The 27,602-nt window shown below is 35.1% G+C and overlaps 1 protein-coding gene across 1 annotated transcript in view; it reads left to right on the top strand.

The window, feature by feature from the left end:
- The window catches only part of LOC121431232 (fibrillin-2-like), a 102,156-nt gene extending 74,783 nt beyond the window's left edge, over nucleotides 1-27,373 (top strand). Inside the window, exons 11-19 of the mRNA XM_041628743.1 lie at nucleotides 2,525-2,647; nucleotides 5,991-6,113; nucleotides 6,933-7,061; nucleotides 15,214-15,330; nucleotides 16,944-17,066; nucleotides 21,671-21,802; nucleotides 22,424-22,456; nucleotides 25,705-25,798; nucleotides 26,976-27,373. Of these exons, the coding sequence (XP_041484677.1) occupies nucleotides 2,525-2,647; nucleotides 5,991-6,113; nucleotides 6,933-7,061; nucleotides 15,214-15,330; nucleotides 16,944-17,066; nucleotides 21,671-21,802; nucleotides 22,424-22,456; nucleotides 25,705-25,798; nucleotides 26,976-27,162 (1,061 nt within the window). The 3' untranslated portion in view covers nucleotides 27,163-27,373. The remainder of the gene's footprint in view (nucleotides 1-2,524; nucleotides 2,648-5,990; nucleotides 6,114-6,932; nucleotides 7,062-15,213; nucleotides 15,331-16,943; nucleotides 17,067-21,670; nucleotides 21,803-22,423; nucleotides 22,457-25,704; nucleotides 25,799-26,975) is intronic.
- Nucleotides 27,374-27,602: the final 229 nt, after the last annotated feature.

The following is a 27,602-nucleotide window of genomic DNA, read 5'->3' as shown; positions in this document are numbered from 1 at the left end:
TACAATTATGTTTTTCGTCAGTATTCCACTCGTTAATCTTAATAATATCCATTTTAATGCTAATCTTCTCATTTTTTGGGCCCCGACCATTGCCATTGTACGCAATACTGTTTGGGCAAGTGGCGGCTATTTTAGATATCGAAATACAGAAATGTTCCCATATTTCGCATAATAAATAATATATCTCATTAGTAATGATGATTTACATATATTAGTTCGTTCATACATCGCGGTTTTTGCAGTTTAGTGCTCATATTTGTGAAAATTAGTTTTCCCTATTCATATACAATGGCCTATGGCGGCCATTTTGAATATCAGGAAGATAAATATTTTGTCAAAAATTGTTTTTTTAAGATTGTATTTCATTCCTGCCACACAATTTCATGCATTTCACAGTCAATGTGCGGACAATTTAATGAGTTTCATGGGTAATTTGCATAAATTATTTTGGCGGCCATATTGGATTTTGCCTATTTGCAGAAAATGCTCGAGGTTACACGAGTGGCATCATTCAGATTCGTAATCAGCACCCTCGAATTGACAAGAAACCATAAAAAATATTGTATATATAATAAAACAAGGTTTGGTCAATTTTCTATGGGGCCTATCCTGGACTAGCAGGTCTTTCCAAACATTTGTAGTTGTATTTATGTATTCATTTTAAGTAACATGCTGGCCTTCCGATATATCCAACTTTAAATTTGACCTGAGAATTAATAGTATTTTGCCGTCGAATCGAAAATATTACATATCATGTTGTATGTTTCGGATTCTCCAATAAAACGACGCTTGATTTTAGGGTTGTTAATCCCTGTTGCATTGATGAACTAAATTTTAAAGGACCAATGAAATATTTAGTAATTTCTCCAGTTTTGCTTCGCAATGATTATATACATAACTTGTACAATATACAGTGCGTATCAATAAAAAGTTTACACATAAAAAAATCCTGTAAAATTATACATTTGTAATATCCTGAGGATTTTCCACATTTTAACTTTTGTACATATCTATTGAAGCAAATGACGATATAACTGTCGAAAAATATTTCCGCTTGAGTGAGCACCACTTACTTTTGAAAAGTTAGTGAAAAATGATTTGCGCAGAATTTTGAAATAGTTATGCGAATAAAAGTAGACCTTAATTATAAAGAACACGTGGAATTTAGCTAGTAAAATTTATTTGAAGATATCTTATACCTTTTCAAACTTGTTTCCTTGCCCCAAAACACTTCGAAGAGTGCATTGCGCTCCGCCCCATTCTCCCACACACCAAGGCCATCATGATGATATTTGCGTTACACTGAGCTGTGATTTACATCATGGCTTAGGCTTGATTTTCATTGGCAAGTGTGGAGAAACAAGTACTAATTGAAAAATAAAATGTAAACCCACTTTAAATAATAAAAACTTAGTTAAAATTGCTGGAGATGTTTGATATCAACTTTTGTTCAGATTCAGTTATGTCCTCAGATCCAGCTGGCACAAAAAGGGTAAAGGTTGCGCTTACCAAGTATTGAAATTTCAATTTGGGTGGCAAAAATTGTTACAAAATGCTTGAATGTATCTGTTTTATTTCAATTGACTAAAAGTGCAAGGGAAATGTATGAGAAATGTTTCACAGGGTAATTTTGATTTCGCCCTTTCCCCTTGACACAGCGTGAAAACAGGCATTTCTGCGCAAACAGATTTCTGCGAGCTTTACAAAAGATGACAGTGCCCATTCAAGTGTAACATTCTGTCAAAACGATTACTTCCATTTGATAGATGAGACCCAAACCCAAGATTATATGTGAAAAAAGTACCCACATGTTTTATATTTTTTTTTAATTCCCAGGGCTTTTTCAAAGTGTACACTTTTTTGGATACGCACTGTATATAAAGTGTGAGAAATGATATATATACAACAGCTTTGTCAACTCATAATGTATAAATGGTATAAAAAATATTTCATTATCGATATAATTCGTAACCACTAAATTGTGTTACAGGAAAACCGCAAAGTATCTTTAGTGGTGTGCCTTCTTGCAAATGGGCTTTATTTGGCTGAAAGAAAATGTATATACCGATATTTTGATTAGCAATAAGTACTTGCCAGTATTGTGGGCTAGGCCTATGCTAGCTTCGTTCAGACGCGTGGGATCATGTTCAGAGTAACATAATGTTATGCATGGATAAAAATCCTACAGATATTCCTCTTTTCACGGCCCAAACGTAGGCTGGGTTGATAGGAGCAGGGGTCGGAGAAGTGCCTGTCTGGACGTCGTACAAGGTACCCGGCCTTCTTCCGTTCGGGAGAATCTAGGTCGGAGGATAAGCTGTCAAGATGAGCACTGCACCAACCCTTCCTCCAATTGGGTTCCGCCAACCCTTCCTCCGACCAAAACAGCATGGGTCGTGATAAGAAAAATATCTGTGTAATTTTAATTCATGCATAATTAAATAATGAGTGCGTTTGAGCGAGGCTATTATTACTCTAATGGTCTTTGCCTAGTAGTTAATCATTAACGTTTCCAACTTAACAGATATCGACGAATGTGCAACCAATAGCAACAGTTGTGATGTAAATGCATACTGCACCAACAACGTAGGATCTTTCACCTGCGCTTGCAAATCTGGATTCACGGGCACCGGAAGAATCTGCGAAGGTAGGCTCTATTGTTATTTGGGATCTGCTGAAGATTTACCAGGCCCTTCAAAGGGACAACGTGACAATGTCTGCATGTAACTGAACATTTTTGAAATATTTCACGTTTCGGTAAGATTAGCCAAATTTATGAAGTTAACATTCCCAACGTTATACGTGAGTAACTGAAAATTTCGCAATTGACCAAACTGTACATTCGCCATGGTTGGCATAATGTGCACCATTTTTTCACTGCACACTTTTACCCATCTTATCAATACGATAGTAAATAGGATAGTAACGGCAACATGAATCATGATTCACAACGTGGTTACAAAACGGAGATATGAGAAACAAAGGATGTGATCAATGACCTCAATATCATATATATATGCATATATATTAATTTCAACAAATGACTGACACATTTACCTTTATAAACAACTACAAGTATACAATAAAAAAAGGAAAACACTGGTCAGCAGCATAGTCCAGGATAGAAGAGGCATAACCTTGTTTTTTTATATATACAATATTTTTTGATGGCTTCTTGTCAATTCGAGGGTGCTGATTACGAATCTGAATGATGCCACTCGTGTAATCTTGAGCATTTCCCGCAAATTGGCAATATCCAATATGGCCGCCAAAATATGCAAATTACCCATGAAAATCATAAAATTGTCCGCACATTGGCTGTGAAATGCATGAAATTGTGTGGCAGGAGTGAAATACAATCTTAAAAAATAATTTTTGAAAAAAATTTATCTTCCTGATATTCAAAATGGCCGCCATAGGCCATTGTATACACTATCATGTACAATATGAATAGGGAAAACTAATTTTTACAAAAATGAGCACTAAACTGCAAAAAATCGCGATGTATGAACGAAGTAATATATTCAAATCACAATTACTTACGAGATATATCATTTGTATTGTCATATATGGGAAAATTGCAGTATTTTGATATCTAAAATAGCCGCCACTGGCCCAAACAGTATATATTGCGTACAATGGCAATGGGGGCCAAAAAATTCTCAAGAGTGATCACTAAAATGCTTATTATGAAGATTAAACAGTTAGAATACTGACTATAAACACAATTATTAACGAAATATATTATTAATATGCCATGTATGTGGTGAATGTTGTATTCTGATATTCAAAATGGCTGCCAAAGGCCCTAAAAGTATTATACACAATGAGAAATGAAAGAAAAGAAATCACAAGAGTGAGCGCTAAAATGCATATATATGTGATAAATTAATTGGATACTGTCTAAAAACGTATTTTCTAACGAAATTTATCATTCAGGTTTCAAGTTTGTATTAAATACTGTATTTCGACTTTCAAAATGGCCGCCATCGACATTAACCGTAATATGTACAATGTGGTAACTCCCGTAGGAACTCGGCAGGACAGCATTTTTTGCTGGTAAACGCCAAGCTGGTATATAACCAATTACCTTGGAAACATTTTACGTCTAGGTTAATCAGCCATAGTGGCTGACATAATAGACGACAGATATCACCCTTGGGCCTTTTTTATCAAAGCGGAGACAATGGCAGCGTTTGGATTCGAATTCACATCCTTGCGATTATGAGTCCAATGCTCTAACCACTGGACCACACGACCAGTGGGAAACCAATATTCACAGGAGTGAGCACCATAAATGCACGTAATAGTGATCTATGAGTAAAATATTGTCTGAAAGCATCATTTCTACTAAGATATATCATTTATTCTGCCAGTTACGTGATAAATACGGTTATTTTTAAGTCAAAATGGCCGCTACAGTCCCTTACGGTATTATACACAATATGAATGGGAACAAATCTTTTGAACAGAATTTGGCTTTGCTTGATCAAATGGTGATGTATGAGTGGAATGTTGTCTGAAAACATGATTTATAACAAAACATATCATATCTTATGTAATTTAGATTGATTAAATACTATTTTTCAACATTCAAAATGGCTGTCATATGCTCTTATTGTGAACATCATTTGTCTCTACCCAAATTGTATATTATACGATAAGTGCCTAAGGTGGCCATTTTCAATTTAAAAATGCAGCATTTATCACCTTAATTACACAACATTATGATATATCTAGTTAGAAACCGTGGTTTTAGACAATAATTAACCTTTACATCACAATTCACAATTATATGCAATATTTAGAGTCAAGCAAAGCCAAATTCTGTCAAAATTATATGTCCCATGTTACAATGTACACAATACTTTTAGGACCTATGGCAGCCATTTTGGATTTCAAAATACAGCATTTATTACCTCCACCATATCCACGACCCATATGTGATGTATTTAGTTAGAAATAATGTTTAAGACATTATCTTTACCCGTACATCACAGTTATATGCATTTTATGATTCTCACTCTTGTGAAAATTAGTTTCCCTGTTCGCATCTTACATAATTTAGCTAGGGCTTGTAGAGGTTATTTTGAATGTCAAAATACAGTATTTATCACCTATATGAAAGAAGAAATGCGATGATTAAAAAAAATGTTTTCAAACGTTTTACTCATACAACAGGATTATATGGATGTCATAGTCAAGCAAATCCAAATTCTGACAAATGATATGTCCCAATTCACATTGTAGATAATACTGTTATGGCCTATACGGGCCATTTTGAATTTCATAATACAGTATTTATCTCATGCAAGACAAAAGAAATGATATGTCTTGCTATAAAACATGTTGTCAGACAATATTTCACTCATAGATCACAATTACATGCATTTTGTGTTTCTTATACTCGTGTGAAAATTAGTTTCTCTATTTGCATTGTACATGACGAATATAGGGGCTATTGCGGCCATTTTGAATTTCAAAATACAGCATTTGAAACATAAATGGCATATTTACAATTATGTTTTTCGTCAGTATTCCACTCGTTAATCTTAATAATATCCATTTTAATGCTAATCTCATTTTTTGGGCCCGGGCCATTGCCATTGTACGCAATACTGTTTGGGCAAGTGGCGGCTATTTTAGATATCGAAATACAGAAATGTTCCCATATTTGGCATAATAAATAATATATCTCATTAGTAATTAGCAGGGGTCGGAGAAGTGCCTGTCTGGACGTCGTACAAGATACCCGGCCTTCTTCCGTTCGGGAGAATCTAGGTCGGAGGATAAGCTGTCAAGATGAGCACTCCACCAACCCTTCTTCCGATTGGGTTCCGCCAACCCTTCCTCCGACCAAAACAGCATGGGTCGTGATAAGACAAATATCTGTGTAATTTTAATTCATGGATAATTAAATAATGAGTGCGTTTGAGCGAGGCTATTATTACTCTAATGGTCTTTGCCTAGTAACGTTTCCAACTTAACAGATATCGACGAATGTGCAACCAATAGCAACAGTTGTGATGTAAATGCATACTGCACCAACAACGTAGGATCTTTCACCTGCGCTTGCAAATCTGGATTCACGGGCACCGGAAGAATCTGCGAAGGTAGGCTCTATTGTTATTTGGGATCTGCTGAAGATTTACCAGGCCCTTCAAAGGGACAACGTGATAATGTCTGCATGTAACTGAACATTTTTGAAATATTTCACGTTTCGGTAAGATTAGCAAAATTTATGAAGTTAACATTCCCAACGTTATACGTGAGTAACTGAAAATTTTGCAATTGACCAAACTGTACATTCGCCATGGTTGGCATAATGTGCACCATTATTTCACTGCACACTTTTACCCATCTTATCAATACGATAGTAAATAGGATAGTAACGGCAACATGAATCATGATTCACAACGTGGTTACAAAACGGAGATATAATGAGAAACAAAGGATGTGATCAATAACCTCAATTGCCGGCCGTAAAATTAAACGTCTTTCGAATCATGATGTGGAAAAAATTTAAACGTCCAAAACGCGATCAGCTCAGATTTTACGACCTCCTGGAAACGTGAATGCGCCATTGACATTGAACACGGTTGAGTTTTGAAACGTTTTTAAATTTGTTTTCGCAAGGAAGCCATCAAAAGCAGGTGCAAGAATCGACCTTTCTTATATAGGGTGAAACCATGGTTCTGATGGTGAAACTGCGTGAAACTCCACGATGAGCGGAGAGAAAAAAATCATCACCGCTCGCTACCGTTCACTATTTTCGACTTCAATTTTTTTTCCCGATTTTTTTTTCGATTTTTTCCCCCAATTTTGTATTTAATTATATTTACTCGATTCATTTCGGGAATTCAAAGATTGTGAAAATAACTAACGAAATATGGTTTTGAAAATTAGGTTATTTTTGTCATTTCTTTTTTCAGACTTCAACGAGTGCTCTCCAAAACTTAGCAATCCCTGTGGAAATGGAAATTGCACCAATGAAGATGGATCTTATACATGCACCTGTTCCAGTGGATTCATTTTGAGCCCTGATAACAGTACATGCATTGGTATGTATAGGTCTATGCAGTACTATCTCTAGGACCCCGCACTTTTACCCGTTATGGCGATCGTGCTTTTTCTGCTCTTGCCCCAAAAACTCTGTAGCAATCTCCCGATCTCCATACGTAATGTATTCACTGTCGAATCTTTCAAAACACTCCTCAAATCTTACCTCATTGTATTTTGCTACTTCTTTTTTCTCTTTCCAATGCGCTAATTAAGAAATGTTAATTATTATTATTTATTATTGATATTTACCATAATTATCCATGTTTACCACAAATGTGATGAGGATATAAAACATATTTTGAAAATAAATATCGTATTTCTAATAAGGTCAATGACCGGGTAAAATCTCCAATGAAACATAATGGCCGGCATAGAATGCTGGTTTATTTCTGAGTGGCCATGTCCGTTCCCAAAATAATATTAGTTTTATCGTCACTTCAAAAGTGCCGCTCGGCAGGTACAAACGACATATAGTTATATGTCGTACTGTGCCCTTATTCATTTTCATCTACATGTACATCCCCCCCTTTGTTTTCTTGTACATGTTAATTTCCTACCCTAAAACGTCATAGGATGGAACATATTATTATCATCTCATACACCAATGTTTAACTACGCATACTTTTTTAATTACGAAGGTTCGTTATTCCGAAGGTTCGTAATTCCGAAGGTTTGTGAGTCCGAAAACGAAATGAGGTTCTTAATTCCGAAGGTTCGTTAGCCCGAAAACGAAATGAGGTTCGTAATTCCGAAGGTTCGTTCGTCCGAAAACAAAGTGAGGTTCGTAATTCCGACGGTTCGTTAATCCGAAAACGAAATGAGGTTCGTAATTCCGAAGGTTTGTTAGTCCGAAAACGTAATGATTAACAAACCTTATTTCGTCTTCGGACTTACGAACCTTCGGAACATCGAACCTTATTTCGTTTTCGGATTATCGAACCTTCAGAATAACGAACCTTCGGAATAACGCCACAAATGTTCGGATTAACGGACCCTTTTACGATTTCGCATTAACGAACATCGAGGTATAGGCAATTTACGTGTTTCGGAATTACGAACCTTCGGAATTAGGAAGTGTAACCGTTTAACTTGAACCTTTTTGCTTTTCAAATTTACATCAGCACCCGCTGTAAAAATCGTTCACAGTCATGACAGTGCACTGGAGGAGGCATTGTTCTAGTGCACAGGCTATGTAAATAAAAAATTCTGGCAAATTGAAGCCTACTTCTAATGGAGCTAGTTCCTCATCCCTTTCTATATTTTGACTATACTGAAATATTTCATGTTTTTGTAGCCCCCACGGTGGCAAAAAAGAAGCATCTTTAACACCTAGTAATGCAAATTTTAGTTTTATCGAACCTAGAGCAGTTTAAATGCAGGGACGCCGGAACGGGGGGGGGGGGGGGGGTCGTTTCCAAAAATTCCCATAAGTAAAAACCACCGAGCTACTTTCGGCAAAAACCTCTCAGCTCTCCATTGTGATTTGACTTGCATTTTTCAAAGGAATTGGTGCGTTGTAGAGAGCGACCGTGTCGTAATTGCAAAAAACTCATTATAGTCCAGTAGATATTTTTCATACCTGGAAAAGTTGTTGAGTAGAATTTTTTTTTATTGATTTGCATTCTAGATGGGTATTGAGGTAAATTCAGCTTGGTTGCCACCTTGGCAACCGTGAGCAATTTTTTTAATTAGCCTTATTAGCATAATCACCCTATTAGCATATTATACTACTTCTCTTAAACCAGAAAGATTAAAAACACAAATGTCATTTTACTAGGAGGTCCTGTGACGAAGAATCAATTTATACCAATAATTTGAATAAATAAGTTACGCAATTATCGTAATCAGCCTAATTTGCATAATGAGCTAATTAGCATAAGTGTAATATATACGTATTTGTGGATGTCTTTCCAAAAAATGCCCAATATGTAGATAATGCATCCCTTTTAGGGTTTTCTATAGCGAGAAATTTATTTATGACATTATTTTTCAATTTTAACCAATGTAATTACTGTAATTAACATAATAAGCATAATGTACTAATTAACACATACATGTATATGCGTAATGCATATGAAAATATATGTTTCTTTGTCATTTCATTTCGAGAATGTCCGAAAACATGATTAATACAGGAACCCTATGTTTGTTTTATATGGCGAGGAATTCATTTATGACATTATTTTTCCCTTCTTACCAATGTAATTGTCGTAATTAGCATAATCAACATAATGCGCTAATTACAATTATACATGTGCAATATATACTTTCCTTTGTCATTTTATATCGGAAATGCCAAACACATCAAACACATAAATAAAACAGCTATCGCATGGTTTTCTATCACGATGAATTAATTTCTGACGTTATTTTTTCCCTCTTTTTGCCAATGTAATTGTCGTAATTAGTAAAATTAGCATAATGCGCTAATTAACATATATGTGCAATACATGTATTCCTTTGTCATTTTATGACGAAAATGCCCGAATACATGAATAATACAGCTATCCCATGGTTTTCTACGACGAGGAATTAATTTCTTACATTATGTTTCCCCTTTTTAATCAATATGTAAATGTCGTAATTAGTATAAGTAGCATAATGCGCTTATTAACATATATGTGCAATATATATATTCCTTTGTCATTTTATACTGAGCGAGAATTCCCGAAAACATAAATAATACAGCTATCCTATCATGCCTAGAGTTTTTCGATGAGGAATTCTTTTGTGACATCATCTTTTTCCTTTAAACAATAGTTGCAATAGATAGATTTCTGTGTCAAAGTACTGCCTACATCAGCCTGAAAACATATATAATACAGCTCTTGTAATGTTTTCTATGTTGATGAATTCATTTATGACAGTAATTTTCCATTAAACCAATGTCAATGCCTCAATTAGAATTACTGGCCCAATGCACTAATTAACATCTATGTCCAATATATCAAGGATATATTCCTATGACCGGTGTGTTGGCTCAGTTGGTTGAGCGTCCGTCTCACAATCGGGAGGTCGGGGGTTCAAACCCCGGCCGCGTCAGACCAAAAGACGTAAAAAGATGGGAGTTGCTGCTACCCTGTTTGATGTTCAACGATTAAAGGGATAGAGCCTCGTCGATTTGGCCTTGCTCAGCGGCTGCAGGGCCCACAATCAATTGGGCAAAGCAAATTTTCGGAGTATTTCATTTCATGTCTATTTCGAACAATAAATTATGGATTTTCATTTTTTTTCTATGTTAGTTTATATCGAGTGTGCCTGAAAACATGAAAAATACAGCTATCCTATGGTTAGTGGTAATTAAAATACAGGCGCAATACATATATTTTGTTGTCACTGTAGTTATTGTCTCGCCTGCAAAGCCAGAGGTAAACTATAGGCGCAACTTTTCCGACGGCGGCAGCGAATGTAGCGTCGTCAACATTAAAAATAAACCAAGCAAAGTCAATGTCATCACAACTTAAAAAGTATATGAACCTAGTTCATGAAACTGGGACATAAAATTATTCAAGTATTACTGAACATCTTGCCTCAGTTTCAGGTCGCATGACTAAGGTCAATGGTCATTTACGGCCAATGAACTAAGATCTTGTTGGGGGAATACATATCAAAATCTTAATCAAGGATAATTTTTTTTAAATGTCATAACCTAGAAAGTGTATGGACTTAGTTCACGAAACTTAAACATAAGGGTAATCAAGTAATACTGAATATTCTGTTTGAGTTTCAGGTCACATGACCTAGCGTCAATGAACTTTGGCCATGTTGGGGGTATTTGTGGAATTTTCATAACTTTAAAAGTTTACGGATCCAGATGTACCTGTAGTTAATGAAACTTGGACATAAATGCAACCATGTAGGCCTATCCCTGTATATCCTGTGCGCATGTCAGGTCAAATGACCATTATCAAAGGTAATATAAGGTCAATGAACTTTGGCCATGTTAGGGGTATTTTTTAACTTGGCATCATACATGTATCTTAGAAAGTTTGTGGATCTACATGTAGTTCATGAAACATAAACATATGGGTAATCAAGGATGAAGGATTGTTTTGCACACATTTTAGGTCACTTGATCATGGTCTAAGGCCATTTTTTATCAATGGACATCGTATGGATTGTTCTTACGTGAATATTTTATGCAATAGCTGTTTTCAAAGTCAAAACTGCTGCTGTATAAAATTGTGTAATGCAGGCGAGACTGCAAGAGGCGTTCCACTTTGATTAGCTCATTATGCCAATTAAGGTAATTACACCAATAACATTGTTTAAAGTGAAATACGATATCATATTAATTCCTTGTCACAGAAAACTATGAAATAGCTGTATTATTCATGTTTTCAGGCATTTTTAATATAAAATGACAAAGGAATATATATATATTATATTGTTAATTATGTTAATTAACGCAGTATACTGATTGCACTAATTACACAATAACATTTGTTAAACGGGGAAAATAATGTCACAAAAGAATTCTTCCTCATAGAAAACTATTGGATAGATGTAATTGTTTGTTTTCAGGATTTCTCAATATAATATATTTCACCTATATGTTAATTAGCGCATTATGCTAATTACGAAAATTACATTGGTAAAAAGGTAAATATAATGTCATAAGTGAATTCCTTGTCATAGGAAATCATAGGATAGCTGTACTATTCATGTTTTCAGGTATTCTTGATATAAAATGACAAAGGAATATATATTAACATGTAAAGAATTGCTCATAAGTTAATTAGCGCATTATGCTAATTACGCTAATTAAAACAGTAACATTTGTTAAACGGGAAAAATAATTTCTTAAAAGAATTCCTCATAGAATAATACCATAGGATAGCTCTATTATTTATGTTTTCTGGCTGTTGTAGTACTTTGACAAATAAATAAATATTATATATATATATATATATATATATATGTGTGTGTGTGTGTGTGTGTGTGTGTGTGTGTGTATGTTAATTAGTGCATTAGCTTGATTATACTAATTATGCTAATTTAATACAGCGACTGCATTGGTTAAAATGGAAAATAATGTCATAAATGAATTCCTCGCCAGAGAAAACCATAGGATAGCTGTATTATTAATTTTTCGGGCATTCTCGATATGAAATGACAAAGAAACATGTATTTTATATAGATAATTAGTGCATTATGCTAACATCGGTTAAAATGGAAAAAATAATGTCATAAATGAATTCCTCGCTATAGAAAACTATAAAAGGGTTGCATTATTTACGTATTGGGAATTTTCTGGATAGACATCCACAAATACATATATACAGTGTATTACACTTATGCTAATTAGCTCATAATGCTAATTAGGCTGATTACGATAATTGCATAACTTAGATATTTAAAATATGGTTATGCATGGATTCAACGTCGCATGACCTCTTAGAAAAATGATATTATTTATGTTTTTAATCTTTCTGGTTTAAGAGAAGTAGTATATTACATATCGAACATATGCTAATTAGATGATTATGCTAATTAGGCTACGAATTTACTTCAATACCAATCTAGAACACGAATCAACAAAAAAACCTTGTACTTAACAACTTTTCCTTGTCTTGTACATGGCCTATGAGACCATCTACTGGACTATTAGTATCTAGGCCTACTCGATCTTGCACCAGAATTTGAGATGAGATAGGCGCTGTTATTTTTGTTCATATCGGACCCAACACACTCTTGCCGATGGGTTAGAAAAGACCACCGCACACCTGACGACTGTTCGCGATCCGATTTTGGAACAAATCGCATTTTGCTCATTTTCTAAAAATGTGAATGGAATGTATCATTTATTGGAGGTTGAAATTAATTGAAAGAATAATAATAAAACCATTTTGAAAAAAAATTGAAATCCTCTATTTTGGAGTAAAGGCCAAATGAGTTTCAAATCATAGCAAATCGTACGACTGCTATGACGTCACTTCGACTAGATATTAATTTCGCTTTCAAGAAGGATGAGAGCATAGTCTCAGATTTGAACGTAGGTATTCGTACGATGATTTAGAACATTACACAGTAAGATATTCCAAGTCTCATTATTAGCATCACATTGTACTACATTTTATTCTGAAATCGGGTCGCAGATCAATCTAAATTTGATTGATTTGATTGAATTGTTTATTTATTTTCAATATTCACTGAAAATAGCAGCCAAAGGCTGAATTACATGCAGTTTACAAATGGTTTATACAGACATTTTAAAAATATACAAATTGGAACAAAATAGGCAAATATCAAAATTGTTCTACAAAGTAATTATACATATAAGAAATAAATTGAAATACTCAGCATATGAGAAGAAAGCCTCAGAGATAGAATAAAGTACATGTAGTGAAAACATATTGGTTGGAACGAAAGACAGAATGAAAAAGAGGAAGAGAAGGAGACAGGAGCAAAGTTACAAAGATTGGGTATTTAACAAACATGGAAAAAAATATCGGTAAAAGTAATTATAATGCAACTAATGGAAAACTAAGGAAGAAACAATTTATATTGGGATGTATGTTTTTAAGCCAGTGCAACTAAAGTAATTCACAACAGTTCAACGATGACGGAAAATAACATCTTGAAGTATAAAATTATCCAGTTAGGTATGATTTGTTATGAAATGATTTTTTTCCATAAAGGAGTATTTGGATTAAAAAAGAAGTACCTGAGTAGTTTAATTAAAAGAGCATATATAGAACAGAGTTCTTGAGTTCTTTAAAATAAGTGTCTGTATTATCTATGTATGAATAAAAAAAAAATATAAATATCAAATGTACGTTACAATAGACAAATTCGGAAACATCCAGTGGACATACTGGAAACATTCAGTTGGGTGTGTAAAATGATTATAGATTATTCAATAGAGTTACAAGATATGTGATTACACTGTCTCTTAATCTGTTTGTCCTGAATCTGGGTAGTGTGCATGGTCTAGAATGGCTTGTTGATCGAATATTCGAGTCTCTGGTTGGCAAGAGATGGCGGAAATGGGATGTTGTCTTCACCAGGTCCTTCGCGAATTTCAAGGTGTGCGGTCGCCTTAACAGCGTTAATTTACTCTCATCCTAAAGTCTTTCGTAATCCAAACATGCCATATCTATAAGTAGTCAATCATAATTTTATTTTGTATCGTTATTCACCTGTACCAATTATACAGATGTGAATGAGTGCACAACAAACACACACAGTTGTGATGATAGTGCAGATTGTTTCAACAATAAAGGGTCTTACACGTGCGTGTGTACTGTTGGATTCACCGGAAACGGAAACGAATGCAGAGATAGGTACTGACTGTAATGGTGATAACAGTTGCAATGAAGCTATTCCAATAGGATAGTGCTCCAATAGATGCGCGCACCTGATAAGTTATTGACTTTTGTAAAGTTGTATTTAGACCTACTTATTTCATTTCGGAACTGATAAAGCACAGTATTTAGTTGCATAACTGAAAATAGCATTTACATTTATTTTCACAAATGTGTAATTAATAGCATTTACATTTATTTTCACAAATGTGTAAATATACGCAATATCATATTTCTATGGAGAGTAGAAGGGAAAATACTATCTAACTGTAATGAGAAAGAACCTGCACTTCATGAAGAAATGGTGGTAATGGGGTGTGTACCATTGTAACGTTTTAGGAGCGATATTTTATCTAACCAATAAGATGATGGTGTCACTTGTGTCCCTTGAAAGGGGTGTATGGAAATGTAAGCCAACTATGGAAACAAAGAAAAATGTGTAAACCCAAGCATTCATAATGTGTTTTGAATTTAATTTGTATTTTTAAAAGGCATCGTTTTAAAAGAGACAGACAAGGGCACTCAACGAGCGTTCTACGTAAAGTCATAACACCATCAGACACGAATTTCTTTCTTCAGAAGTCTTTGCCTAATCCCAGCAATTATCACAAATTTTATTATTGTGCGGCGGATTTATCGCGAAAAAACTATCATGGGGCTTCAGCCCTATGTCTTATTGTTAAATACAAGTATTTATAATGTGTTTTGAATTTGATTTGTATTACTCAAAAGCATTATTTAAAAGTTTCATTCAACCGACAATAGTCAGACACTTGTTCTGATGCCTTTGCCTTATTATCCAGCATTTATCACAGATTTTAATTCGTTTCACGAATGTACGCAGATATCGATGAGTGTACAGCCAACACACACGATTGTGATGAAAATGCAGATTGTGTCAACACTAATGGGTCTTTCACGTGCTCCTGCATTGCGGGATTCACTGGAAACGAATGTATAGGTAGGTTCTGACCATGGACCTCCTATATTAGGTCCATATGTTTCTGACTGTACTGGTGATTACAGTTGCAATGAACTATGTCAATAGCATGACTCGTAGTGCTATGCGCACCTGAAACTTTATGGTATTTTCATTTTAGGCCTACATATTTCATTTCGGAATTGATAAAGTAGCCTTTAGTTTCAGTTGCATATCTCAAAATAATATTCAATTTTTTCATAAATAAAAATAAAAATATATACAATGCACTGGGGGGATCCAGGCCGGGGGAGGGGTCACATTCAGCCCGTGCCCCTCCCTTTTGAGAGGCGTTATCAAAATTTGTATGTAATGTACATATACCGTTCTAACACATTTGCACCCCCTTTTGAAAGCGAGGACCTTGGATTTAGGGTGAAAACCCTTTTTTTTTGGCTTGTCAAATTTTCCTAGTGAAAATTGCATGTGCCCCCCCCCCCCATTTGGAAAATACTGGATACGCCCCTGATACGGAGTATTTTTATTTAATGAAGAGAACTTGAAGGTTGGCAGTGGAGCTTGCATTATTATAAGGTAAGGGGCGATATATATTCTAACAGCCCAGCTATTAGAGGGGAAAACACTTCATTAGTTATTTGAGTATTTTTAAAACCCTTTTTTTAAACAGAAATTAATGGGTAAATTTTCAGAAGCATCGACAAGAATGTTAGAAAATATCAAAAAGTAAAACAATGGTCTTCAATTACAGGATGAAGGTCATCTGTGTCCCTTAAAAGGTGTGCATGGAAAAACAAGCCAACTGTAGAAACAAGAAAAAAATATCATATTTACCCATAAATAGACTTGCTGTAGACGGGGGGGGGGGGCTGATTCAGCACCATCGCGACGAAAAAAAGTATGCGTTTAAATTCTGCGGAAAATCTCATTGCTAAATAATTGTACTAATTTATGCAAAAATGATAAGTTTGCTCCGATTCTTAACTAAATAATGCCCCTAAAATGCAAGTTTTTGGTACACAGACTCTTTATACAGATCTGATCAAATGTGTTTCAAAATATATCAATATCACATTATTTTTTTATGTATTCTATTGCTCTCTGAATTTCTTATGTATTTATTTTTTTCTAGAGTTTGATTTATTTAAATAGTTTTTTCAATGGAAATTGTCGGTAACTGCCCATAAACAAGATGGAGTTGATTGATTTCAATCAGTAAAATAAAAGATAATGACACTTTCATGAATTTAGGCTAAAAACATTTGCTTTGAATTTGTAGGCGAAACCACGTTATGGGGCAAATTTGGGTCTGCATATGCGAAATGGTGCGTAATTTCAGAACTGCATACCCAAGGATTGCAATCAACGAGCTACGCAGTGCGGCGGATTTATTACGAAAAAAAAATGTCAAGGGACTGAATTTCAGCCCCAGGTCTTTTTATGGTTAAATGCAAGTATGTGTTTTAAATTTGATTTGTATTTCTAAAAAGCAGTATTTAAAAGTTTCAATCAATCGACAAGGTCACCCAACGAGCGTTCTGTGTACGTCATTTCATTGTCAGACACTAGTTCTGAAGTATTTGCCTTATTATCCAGCATTTATCACAGATTTTTATTCGTTTCACAAATAAATACAGATATCAATGAGTGTACGGCCAACACACATGATTGTGATGAAAATGCAGACTGTGTCAACACTAATGGGTCTTTCACGTGCTCCTGCAATGCAGGCTTCACCGGAAACGGAACCAAATGCACAGGTAGGTTTAGTCCAGATCGTTACTGGCCGTACTTTGTCTTCTTAATTCTCCCTTCACATTACGCCACTGATCCACATAGTACACACAACTGCGCCACACCACTGATCGCCCGACTCCACGAATCTGTCAGCTACAGAAATGGGATAATTTTTGTACGTGTCACGCGCGTAAAACATTCCCCATAGACTTGTGTGTTAAAATGGCACTTAAGAAATATTCATGAAAAATAAATGTGAAATTAGAGGGTGGAATGTTTACTATCTTTGAATAGGATATATATATCTGACATTCCATATCTGACCAGAGAGGAGTGTCGTAGCCAGCTATTTTTTCTTTTTAAATCGCCATTCATGAAGATAACTATGATGGGTCAAATTCATCAACTGAAACAATAAAATAGCCCCAATTCTTCCGCCAGTCAAAAAATAGTTCCAAATCATTGATATATCTTCCCAATTTGGGCAAAGGAAGTTCAGTAGTTACCATTTCTAGAATCAGTGTTAGATTTTGAATCGTATTCACACACTTTTGTAAATCAGGAATATCCGATTAAAGAAAATCGAATGGGTTGGGTCGAACGAATGTCTTTAGCCCTCCTGATGTAATTAGGCTCGTGGCACCACTGATCTCTCCCCTAGGGGAGAGATCAGTGCGTGGCACCCGTATAGGTGTAACGCGCCATCAACGTCCGTTGTCGGCGGATTGTCCAGCAGGTTAAACTAAGGTAGGTTCTGACTGTATTGGTGATAACAGGTGAATGAGACTATTCAAATAACAAGGTGCATAGTGTTTCCTTAGATACACAGCCGACACCCCTATGAACGTTTTATTTACATATATTTTAAGAATTGATACAGAAAGCTTCTCGGTCGATAGGATTCAGTTGTATATCTCAATTGTGTGTTTCCAGCAAATGACGTTAATGTCATATTGAACACATTTTGTTTTGTGATAATGTTTGTTTATTTTATGTTATGAACCATACTTATTGCTTAATTGTATTACGTTTTTGTTGTTATACTCTAAACAATGCTTATTTCTTATGATTTCAATATTTTGTATTGTAAAAGTTTTTGTAATTCGGCGCTGTGCTTCGATGGACGTTTTTATCTCAATAAAAATCATTTTGAATATAATTGAATTGAATCAATAGCGTTTACATTTTTTTTTACAAATGTGTAATAAAAATGTACACGTTTAGTAGAGCATAACTATATTAACCTATTAACAGAAATTCATTGCAAGTTTCTTAAAAGCATCGACAAGAATTCCAAAAAGAAAAAAAATGAAACCAGATAAAACAGTGGTGTCCAATTAATAACAATAATATAGTTCCATTAATACAGTGCTTCATACTTTGGTTTCAAAACGCTTTATATTGCAACTATTATTACTTCGTAGTAGGATCCATCACTGTTCCACACGTAAAGTGCTTCTTCTCCTCTCCCTGGGGAGTATCCTTGCCAGGCAACTAGCTGGGTTTTGTTTAGTAGGTGCACACATGAATAATCTAGTCACATTGACTTTCAAATCTACCGGTTACCCATTCGACACCTGGGTCCCGTAACACATAGGTTGGCGATTAATCGTTTTTACGATTATTTGTACAATGTAGTCAATGGAATCAATCATAGAAAAATGTTCTACAATCATTAAGCTTTGTGAATACGGGCCCCTGGTTGCATGGAGAGTGATAAACGTTATAAGTGCCTTGCGAAAGGACATAGCAGGTGCACGCCGCCGGTGTCCCTTGAAAGGGATGCATGTAAATGCAAGCAACTGTGGATTAAAAAAAAAGAATCATACTCAATGTAAGTATTCATAATGTGTTTTGAATTTGATTTGTACATGTATTCCTATTATTTTGTGCGATAACAGACAAGTCTCTTTTATTGCACTATACAGTCTGGTTTTCTATCCCCTTTCCTTTCGAGGCCTCCATCACTTTCAAGCTCCAAGCTTAAGATGGAGGTCTGTTACACCCACAAATGTAATAATCGCCCACAAATGTAATAACGCCCACAAATGTAATAACACTTTACCCACAAATGTAATAACACTTTACCCACAAATGTAATAATTTTTGATCGCCCACAAATGTAATAACACTTTACCCACAAATGTAATAACACTTTACCCACAAATGTAATAATGCACTTTACCCACAAATTTAATAATGGCTTTACCTACAAATGTAATAAATTTGAAGTGATTTTTGGCGAATTCGTTCTAAACTAATATTCTATAGTAATGCGTTCATATAGCACAAAAGTTCAAAGTCTTTTTTCCAGACCCGGTTAATGAAATATTACAGTACAAGTCCAAGTCTTTTTCCAGACCCGGTTTTTCAAAATCATAATATACGTCCAAAGTCTTTTTACCAGACCCGGTTGTTTCAAAATTATAAAATACGTCCAAAGTCTTTTTTCCAGACCCGGTTAATTCAAAAATTATAATGCAAGTCCAAAGTCTTTTTTTCAGACCCGGTCGTTTCAAAAGTTATAATATACGTCGGTGAGGGGTAAAGACAACACTCTAACCCCAAGCATTTTAAGTGGGTTTAATTTTGAAGATTGGTCTCAGCTGTCATTTTTTTTAAATATTTCTTTATCTTTTAAATAACCGGGTCCAGACGAAAGACTAAGCATAATACTCGTGTTATTCCACAAGAATAAGAATATGAGTCTTTTGTTTTTAGGATTGTTTAAATCATTTTTAAATCACCGGGTCTGGAATAAAGACAACGCTCTTAACATGTGCTTTTCTACATGCATGGTCTTAATTTGGAGGATTGTTGGTTCTTAGATTCGTTGTTGGGGGTTGAGTTTTATTGATTTTTTATTCCTGAAATAATTGTGTCTGGAGGAAAGTCGATCTTCGACAATCGGTCTTCATGTTGTTCCACAGTAAGTAGATTATTGGGTATTCGTTTTAGAATATTATATCTCTCTCTCTGTATCTTGTAGATTAGTATATCCTATGTTTTACGTTAATAATCATAAGTATTCCAGGGCCCTACTCACAAGCTTTGCTTTTAAATGCGTCCTAAAACCAATTCGTATATGATATAGTCTGATTGATGTATGTTCATGAAGTCATTTACGTTGTATGTACATCTATTTTGATTATGATTTTGATTATGATGTGATGTTTTTTTGGTTTTGAATAAGTAAACTTGAACTTGAACTATTTGTAAAAACTATTTTATTTTTCAAATAGTAACCAAGTCTGGAGAAAGGATGTCTGCTTTACCCACGCGTTATTACAAAGTTTTGTAGGGGTAGTAAATAAATAATTATTAAAAAAAAGACATATTTTTACTTGGTGAAACTTTGGAAATTTGGTCTTAGATTCGAAGTTTTTCAGTTACTTTTTTTTAATAGCCGGGTCTAGAGGAAAGAGTACGTTTTAAAACTCGTGTTATTCCACGAGAATAAGAATATAAGGTCTTATGTTAGAAGATTTTTTTTCGTAACTGTTTTAGGTCTGGAATAAAGACAACACTCTAAACCTCTTTTAAAACAGGTTCTTAGGTTGAAGGTTTGTTTGGTCTTAGACTTTGATTTTTTTTTTAATTCTTACTATTAGCGTTTTTTTTTTAAGAAAAAAATGGTCGGGCTGAAAGACTACGCTATATCCAGCATTAATAAGATTATGGGGTCTTTATACTGTTTTTAAACTGTTATTCATAATGTTAAAATAACAGGCAACCGGGTCTGGAGAAAAGACTACGCTTGATTCTCAATTTACTCTTAGTGCATATATTCACAATATACACCGTATAAGTTGAAACAACAACAAAGACATTAATTCCACCAGTTTTGATTAACTGGGTCTGGAGAAAAGACTAAGCTCGATTCCCATTTTTTCCACAGGAATATCATTATCGTATCTTAGTTTGGACTTATATTATAAATTTTGAAATAACTGGGTCAGGAAAAAGACTGGACTTATTAAAATTCTTGAAACAACCAGGTCTGGAAAAAAGACTTTGGATTAATATTATAATTTTTGAAACAACCGGGTCTGGAAAAAAAGACTTTGGACTTTTATTATAGTTTTTTTTAAACAACCGGGTCTGGAAAAAAGACTTTGGATTTATATTATAATTTTTGAAACAACCGGGTCTGGAAGAAAGACTTTGGACTTGTACTTTGATGTTTTATTAACCCGGTCTGAAAAAAAGACTTTGCACTTTTGTGCTATATGAACGCATTACTATAGGATTTTAGTTTAGAACGGATTCGCCAAAAATCCCTTCAAATTTATTACATTTGTGGGTAAAGTCATTATTACATTTGTGGGCTATCAAAAATTATTACATTTGTGGGCGTTATTACATTTGTGGGTAAAGTGTTATTACATTTGTGGGCGTTATTACATTTGTGGGCGTTATTACATTTGTGGGTGCAACAAGGTCTCCCACATTTCTATATACATGTGTATTTCTAAAAGGCATCATTTAAATCAATCGACAACTTGAAGAGCACGATCTCGACATGCTCTCTAGCAATCTGTGTCGATCATTCCATAATCAGACACAAACGTTTATCTTCTAGAGCCTTTGCCTCATCCAAGCATTTAATTATCACAAATACATACAGATATCAACGAGTGTACATCCAACACACATGATTGTGATGAAAATGCAGAATGTATCAACACCAATGGGTCTTTCACGTGCTCCAGCAACGCGGAATTCACCGGAAACGGGACCGAATGCACCCCGACTACAGGTAATCTTCAAAAGTCTAGACTGATAACCAGCTCCCATGGTCAGAGAGTGGGGGGAAGGGGGTGAATTCCGACTGAGACTTTCGAATTTATCTTCCAACAAGGAAAGAGGTATTAGCAGAGAGAGAGAGAGAGAGATTTAATGAAAGAGAAGAACGAAATAACGACTCGGTAGTAGTAATACTAAGTTCATATTAAACGTACGGAAATGACGGTACGTGGGTGCTGAAATGGTTTGCATGGGGTATATGACTTTAACAAAAAATAGAGGAAAAGAAAGAAATGATTGAAAGAGGGGACAAATTGCAATGTTGAAAGAGTTGGTAGGCCTACATTATTATGTCTTCCAGAATAGTGTAATTGCTAAGCATTCATTAAACGCATCAGGGCTCGGACCTATGGCACTGTACGCCCCTTCGCCTTCGATTGAGAAATTATGGCTATAAGATGAGTTAACTAAACAAAAGAAAGGAAAAGGGGGTAAATAGACAACGTAAAAAAGGGTTGCAAAAGATGATAGATAAATGATATTTATGTAATTGATAAGAACATTAAAGTTTTAATGTATATGTTTGATTTTTTCCCCTACCATATTATTTTTCACTTACACAACTACACCGCAGAGAGTAGACCGTCCCAGCAAAGAAAATCCTCCCGTAAGTATTTAAAGGGGAATGAAACCTTTGTAACAAATAGGTTTGGGTAGAAACAGAAAAATCAAAGAATAAGAATAAAGAAAGTTTGAGTAAAATCGGACAAATAATGAGAAAGTAATGAGCATTTGAATATTGCAATCACTAATGCTATGGCGTGTATGGAGATCCTCCTATTGTCAATGCGACAAGGGTGTAATGTCACTGATGAACAACTTTCCCTTTGGTGGACTATAAAATACCCTCAAAATGTCTCTTTATGCTTTTTCTTATGATGATAAAAAATCTTTATCCGTGATGTATTCTTTAAAAATATGTATTACATGCCCTCATGTAGAAGTAGAAAATGTCTGATGTTACTTATAAAAGGAAATAGTTTGTTCAATATCTGCCTGGGGAATATGAGTTTGGTGTCTAAACCATGGTGTAAAGTGTCATGTAATACACTAGGGTACATGTAAGTTACAAGACCAGTCAGTGGGGTATAAATTGACTGTTGTTACTTATGCAATTGTACATAGTTTATAAAAAAAAATACACCTCAGTATATTTTTACTGTCTACACTATAGTTGAAAGGGTCAAATAATACATTGGGTTAAGTTGAAAGGACATTCGGGTGTCAGGTATGTTCAAAACTTGAAGATGGCTTTAAAAAAAAGTGGGGTTTTAAATGACTGTTGTTACTTGAAAGTCGATGCAGAACATTACAAATACACATTGGGGATATTATTTTAGTATCTACACTGGGGTTTCAAGGGTAAAAAATACTGTGGGACTGGTTTAATACCATGATATGCAGATATCCATTTTTCCTTAAAATCCAAGTTGGCTTAAAAACAAATTTTAAAGTGACTGTTGTTACTTAAAAATTGACACAGTTCATACAATATCCACATGTGAGAAATAATCTTGGTGCCTACACTCAAATGCATGGGGATAAATTATCATATTGTTTCATGAGTTGGTAACAGCACCCATTCTGACAAAATGGAATACTAACCATCCTCGTTTCTTGTCCGAATGTATTATTTTGCTCTTCATACCAAAATTTAGATACCACCATTATTTCTTACAGATAGATTTTGTAGAACTCTGACCATTATTGAGTGATATGAGTCATTCTAGATGCCTTGGATTCTTAGGCAAAGTGGACAACTGCACAATTATGTAACCAGTCCAAACGTATTTTTTCAACCATGAGACCATAGTGTGGACACCGAAATCATATCTCCTTGGTGGATTTTAAATGAACTATGTCAATTTTCAAAGTAACACCAGTCATTTTAGAATCCGATTTTTTGGAAGCCATCTTGGAATTTCGACAAACTGGATCATTGACTGTCCTTGTAACAAATTTTCTGACTTTAAAACCATGGTAAAGACATCAAAATCACGTACACTTGACGGATATTACACGAGTTATGTCCATTTATAAATACTAGCGGCTAATTTTACTTTTATAAAGCCACTCTGGACTTTTGGACATACTTGACAACCCATCGTCCTTGTAATTTACATGTAGCCCAATATATTATTTGACACATTTAACCACGGTATAGGCATAAAAATCATATTCCCGGATATTGAACAAACTATATATTTTGAAGTAGAAACAACATTTTTTCACTCCATTTTCGAAGCCATCTTGGATTTTTTTTTCAACATACTGCACCACTGACTGTCCCTGTAACTTGTCACAATGTACTATTTGACAATTAAAGGACAAGTCAACCCCAACAAAAACTTGATTTGAATAAAAAGAGAAAAAATCAACAAGCATAACACTGAAAATTTCATCTAAATCGGATGTAAAATAAAAAAGTTATAGCATTTTAAAGTTTCGCTTATTTTCATCAAAAAAATTATATGAACGAGCCAGTTACATCCAAATGAAAGAGTTGATGACATCACTTACTATTTCTTTTGTATTTTATTATGAGATATTTTTATTTTCTCGTCATTGTCATGTAAAATGAAGTTTCATTACTCCCTGAACACGTGGAATTCCATTATTTTAACATTTTGTGCTTCAGGCAAGGAGGTCCTAATCGTCAAATTCATAACAATTGAAATATTGTATAATTCAAACAATAAAAAACAAAAGAAATAGTGAGTGAAATCATCGACTCTCATTTGGATGTAACTGGCTCGTTCGTATAACTATTTTGTTGAAAATAAGCGAAACTTTGAAATGTCATAACTTTGAAATGTCATAACTTTGTTATTTTACATCCGATTTTGATGAAATTTTCAGCATTGTGCTTGTCTGATTTTTCTCTATCGATTCAAATCAACATTTTTCTGAGGTGGACTTGACCTTTAAAACCATGGTCTAGACACCAAAATAATATCTCCCAGTTGGATATTATATGACGTATGTCCATTTTAAGCATTAACAGCTATTTTAAACTCAATTTTTGGAAGCCATCTAGGATTTTTGGACACACCAGACCACTGGCTGTCCTTTTAACTTGTACCGATGTACTACTTCACCATTAAAACAATTGAATAAAAACCAAATTAAAGCCACTTAATAAGTAATAGATGAATTTTGGATTTTCAGCCTCCGGCAGCCATTTTGGGCGCCATATTGGATTTTCCTGGTACCTATAGGAGTGCTAATGTTCACTCTAACATGTATCAATAAATTCGTTTATCCACTGGACCATGTAATATGAACCCAAATAGGACTCTAGGGTGGATGAGTGAATTATATCCATTTTCAGTGAATGGCGGCCATCTTGGACGCCATCTTGAAAATAATTACTTTCCCATATGCAAATTTGGTAGATTTTTAGTATATTATTCCTGAGGTCAAATAGTACAAAAAACCGTTGAAATATTATTTGTTGCAATTTGTTCCTGGTCAAACCATATATGGACCCGTCTAAATATACAATAGACAGCTGGAAATTTTGAAGTACATTGTAGTCATCCCGAATATGCAAATTTACCAACTTTTCAAGAAGAAAGTGTTTCGGAAAGCTTGACAAAGCTTCTTTCCCACTTGCGAAAAAAAACCAGTAGTTGCTTAAGAAAAGCCATGGCAGTTACAGAAAGAGCCGAGATTAAACTCAAGTCAACACATCCATACCAGGTCCCGAATGCGCGCTTTCAATGACTGGATAAATTTCACGCTACGCAAGATTTGTTGCATTAGATTTTTTTTACAACGGACTCTAGATCATCGTCATGAAGTGTCTGCATCCGGAAAATTAATCGAAAAATAATACCTTTTTTCATTTGGCAGGTCGTCTTGTTGCAGTGGTTACATCTGTTGTAGTCGTATTTGTCGTCCTCCTCATCGTCGGCATCATTATTGCTGTTATCTGTTGTAGACGACGGTACGTGTCACCTTCATAGCATCTTAATCCCGTTCTACACTATGCGATTCGTTGCGATCCGAATTTCAAATTAATGATAATATTTGATATGGACAATCCAACTATTGAAATATTATGGATAAGAGTTCAGGACAGTGTAGGACTACTGAAATCGAATTTCAGTCCAGTTCAAGCCTTCCTGAATAAATTGAATGAATAAAAAACAAATCAAATTCCAAATCGTAATGACGTCATCATCGGCTGCGACTTGAAGCGGATTTGGACTTTATTCCGACCATAGGGCGTGCCGCAAAGTAAATGTATGATTTTAGTTTTCGTAACCATATGCCTGACTTTAAATTTAAAAAAAATACTTCTTGGATCCTTTCATATTCAACCCAAATTCGATTTCTTCAAATTGCGTCGCACCGAATCGCATAGTGTGAAGCGGGCTTTATGTATTTGATGTCATAATTTCATAGCGACCTCCCTCAGATGATATAGAACTAAGCGTAAACGCCAAGCGCCATGCAGGACGATGCACCTGCAGATCACCAACCATTAGCGTACCTACGGTGTAGGGGGGGGGGCAAAGGGGGCAGACTGCCCCCACTGACGAGTCACAACTGATCCCTGGCCCATTCCTTTGAACTTGAAGACTTGAAGACCATTTTTTTTGCTTGTCCATTTTTGTTCCTGGTACGAAATCCCTTATTTATGGTTGAAGACTTTTTTGCTTGTCATTTTTTTTACCAAAATGCAGTGTAGCCTCCCCAAACGCCATAATTATGAAAGAATATGAACATAGCATTATCTCTATCGTTTTTCTTTTGATTTACAAACATTTGATCTATTTTTAATGGATTATTTTAATCAATAAAGTCATGTGATCTTTACTTACGCCTGTCCGACATGCTTTGCGCGCAGATGAATTACTCTCATGTGCCCTTAAGCTGATCAATAACACAATCCTCGGCCTCTACGCCTGAAATGAAAACAGCCCAACGATTTCCTACCCTTAAGAGGGGATAGCGTGGTCCCTGGCCGGATGGCGCGCCGGGGAGAATGAACCAAGGGGAGAGAAATGACAAGTACACCGAAGTCTAGAATCTATCATGTCTATACTACTAAGATGGTGGCATGATTACACAAAATTTTACACTTAATGTGCTCACTCGAATATTTCTTTACTTATTAGGAATTTGACCAAGAAAGGCCAGCAGGCACGTGTAGAAAAGAAGAGGGGTCAACAGAACAACGAGTCGAAGTTCGACCAAAGGAAGTCCACTAGTAGTCAGGTGGGTCTGTACAATCCAACATTCACCAATGGATCCGGCCTGGAGGCTAATCAGGAAGCAGAGTACACCGAGCTCGAATCTATCTAGCATCATTGTCGTCAACTGGGGTCCATTCGTAAAGCTAATTAGAATAACAGTCAAAAGCCAATAAAAATACTTCAATCTGATTGGCTGTAGATTTTTTTTAATAGAAATTCTGCACTTGTTATGTAAACAAGTTTTAACGAAACGGGCCCCTTGTCTGACATCATCACCACCAGTCAAGTTGTCCGATCTGAAAGTTTTAATCGATTGTGATTGGTCGAGAAAAACTTGTTACTATGGTAACTTTCGCAAACTACAGGACTTGTCAGAAAAAAAAACATACGACAAACACTGCACACGGATGTGTATTGTACTCTTGAAACCATTTATAAGCAATACTTTTCTACGATGGGTATTTAGAGTACTGGTGTCGTTAGACATATGGGCGAATTTAATCCGAATGAAAGAATAAACAAAACACATGAAAAAAGGACAAGCAAAAC

The sequence above is a fragment of the Lytechinus variegatus genome, chromosome 17 (assembly GCF_018143015.1).
Source record: "Lytechinus variegatus isolate NC3 chromosome 17, Lvar_3.0, whole genome shotgun sequence".
NCBI classification, from domain to species: domain Eukaryota; kingdom Metazoa; phylum Echinodermata; class Echinoidea; order Temnopleuroida; family Toxopneustidae; genus Lytechinus; species Lytechinus variegatus.
Note: the sequence above shows the minus strand (reverse complement) of the source record. Positions and strands in the feature narration are given on the sequence as shown.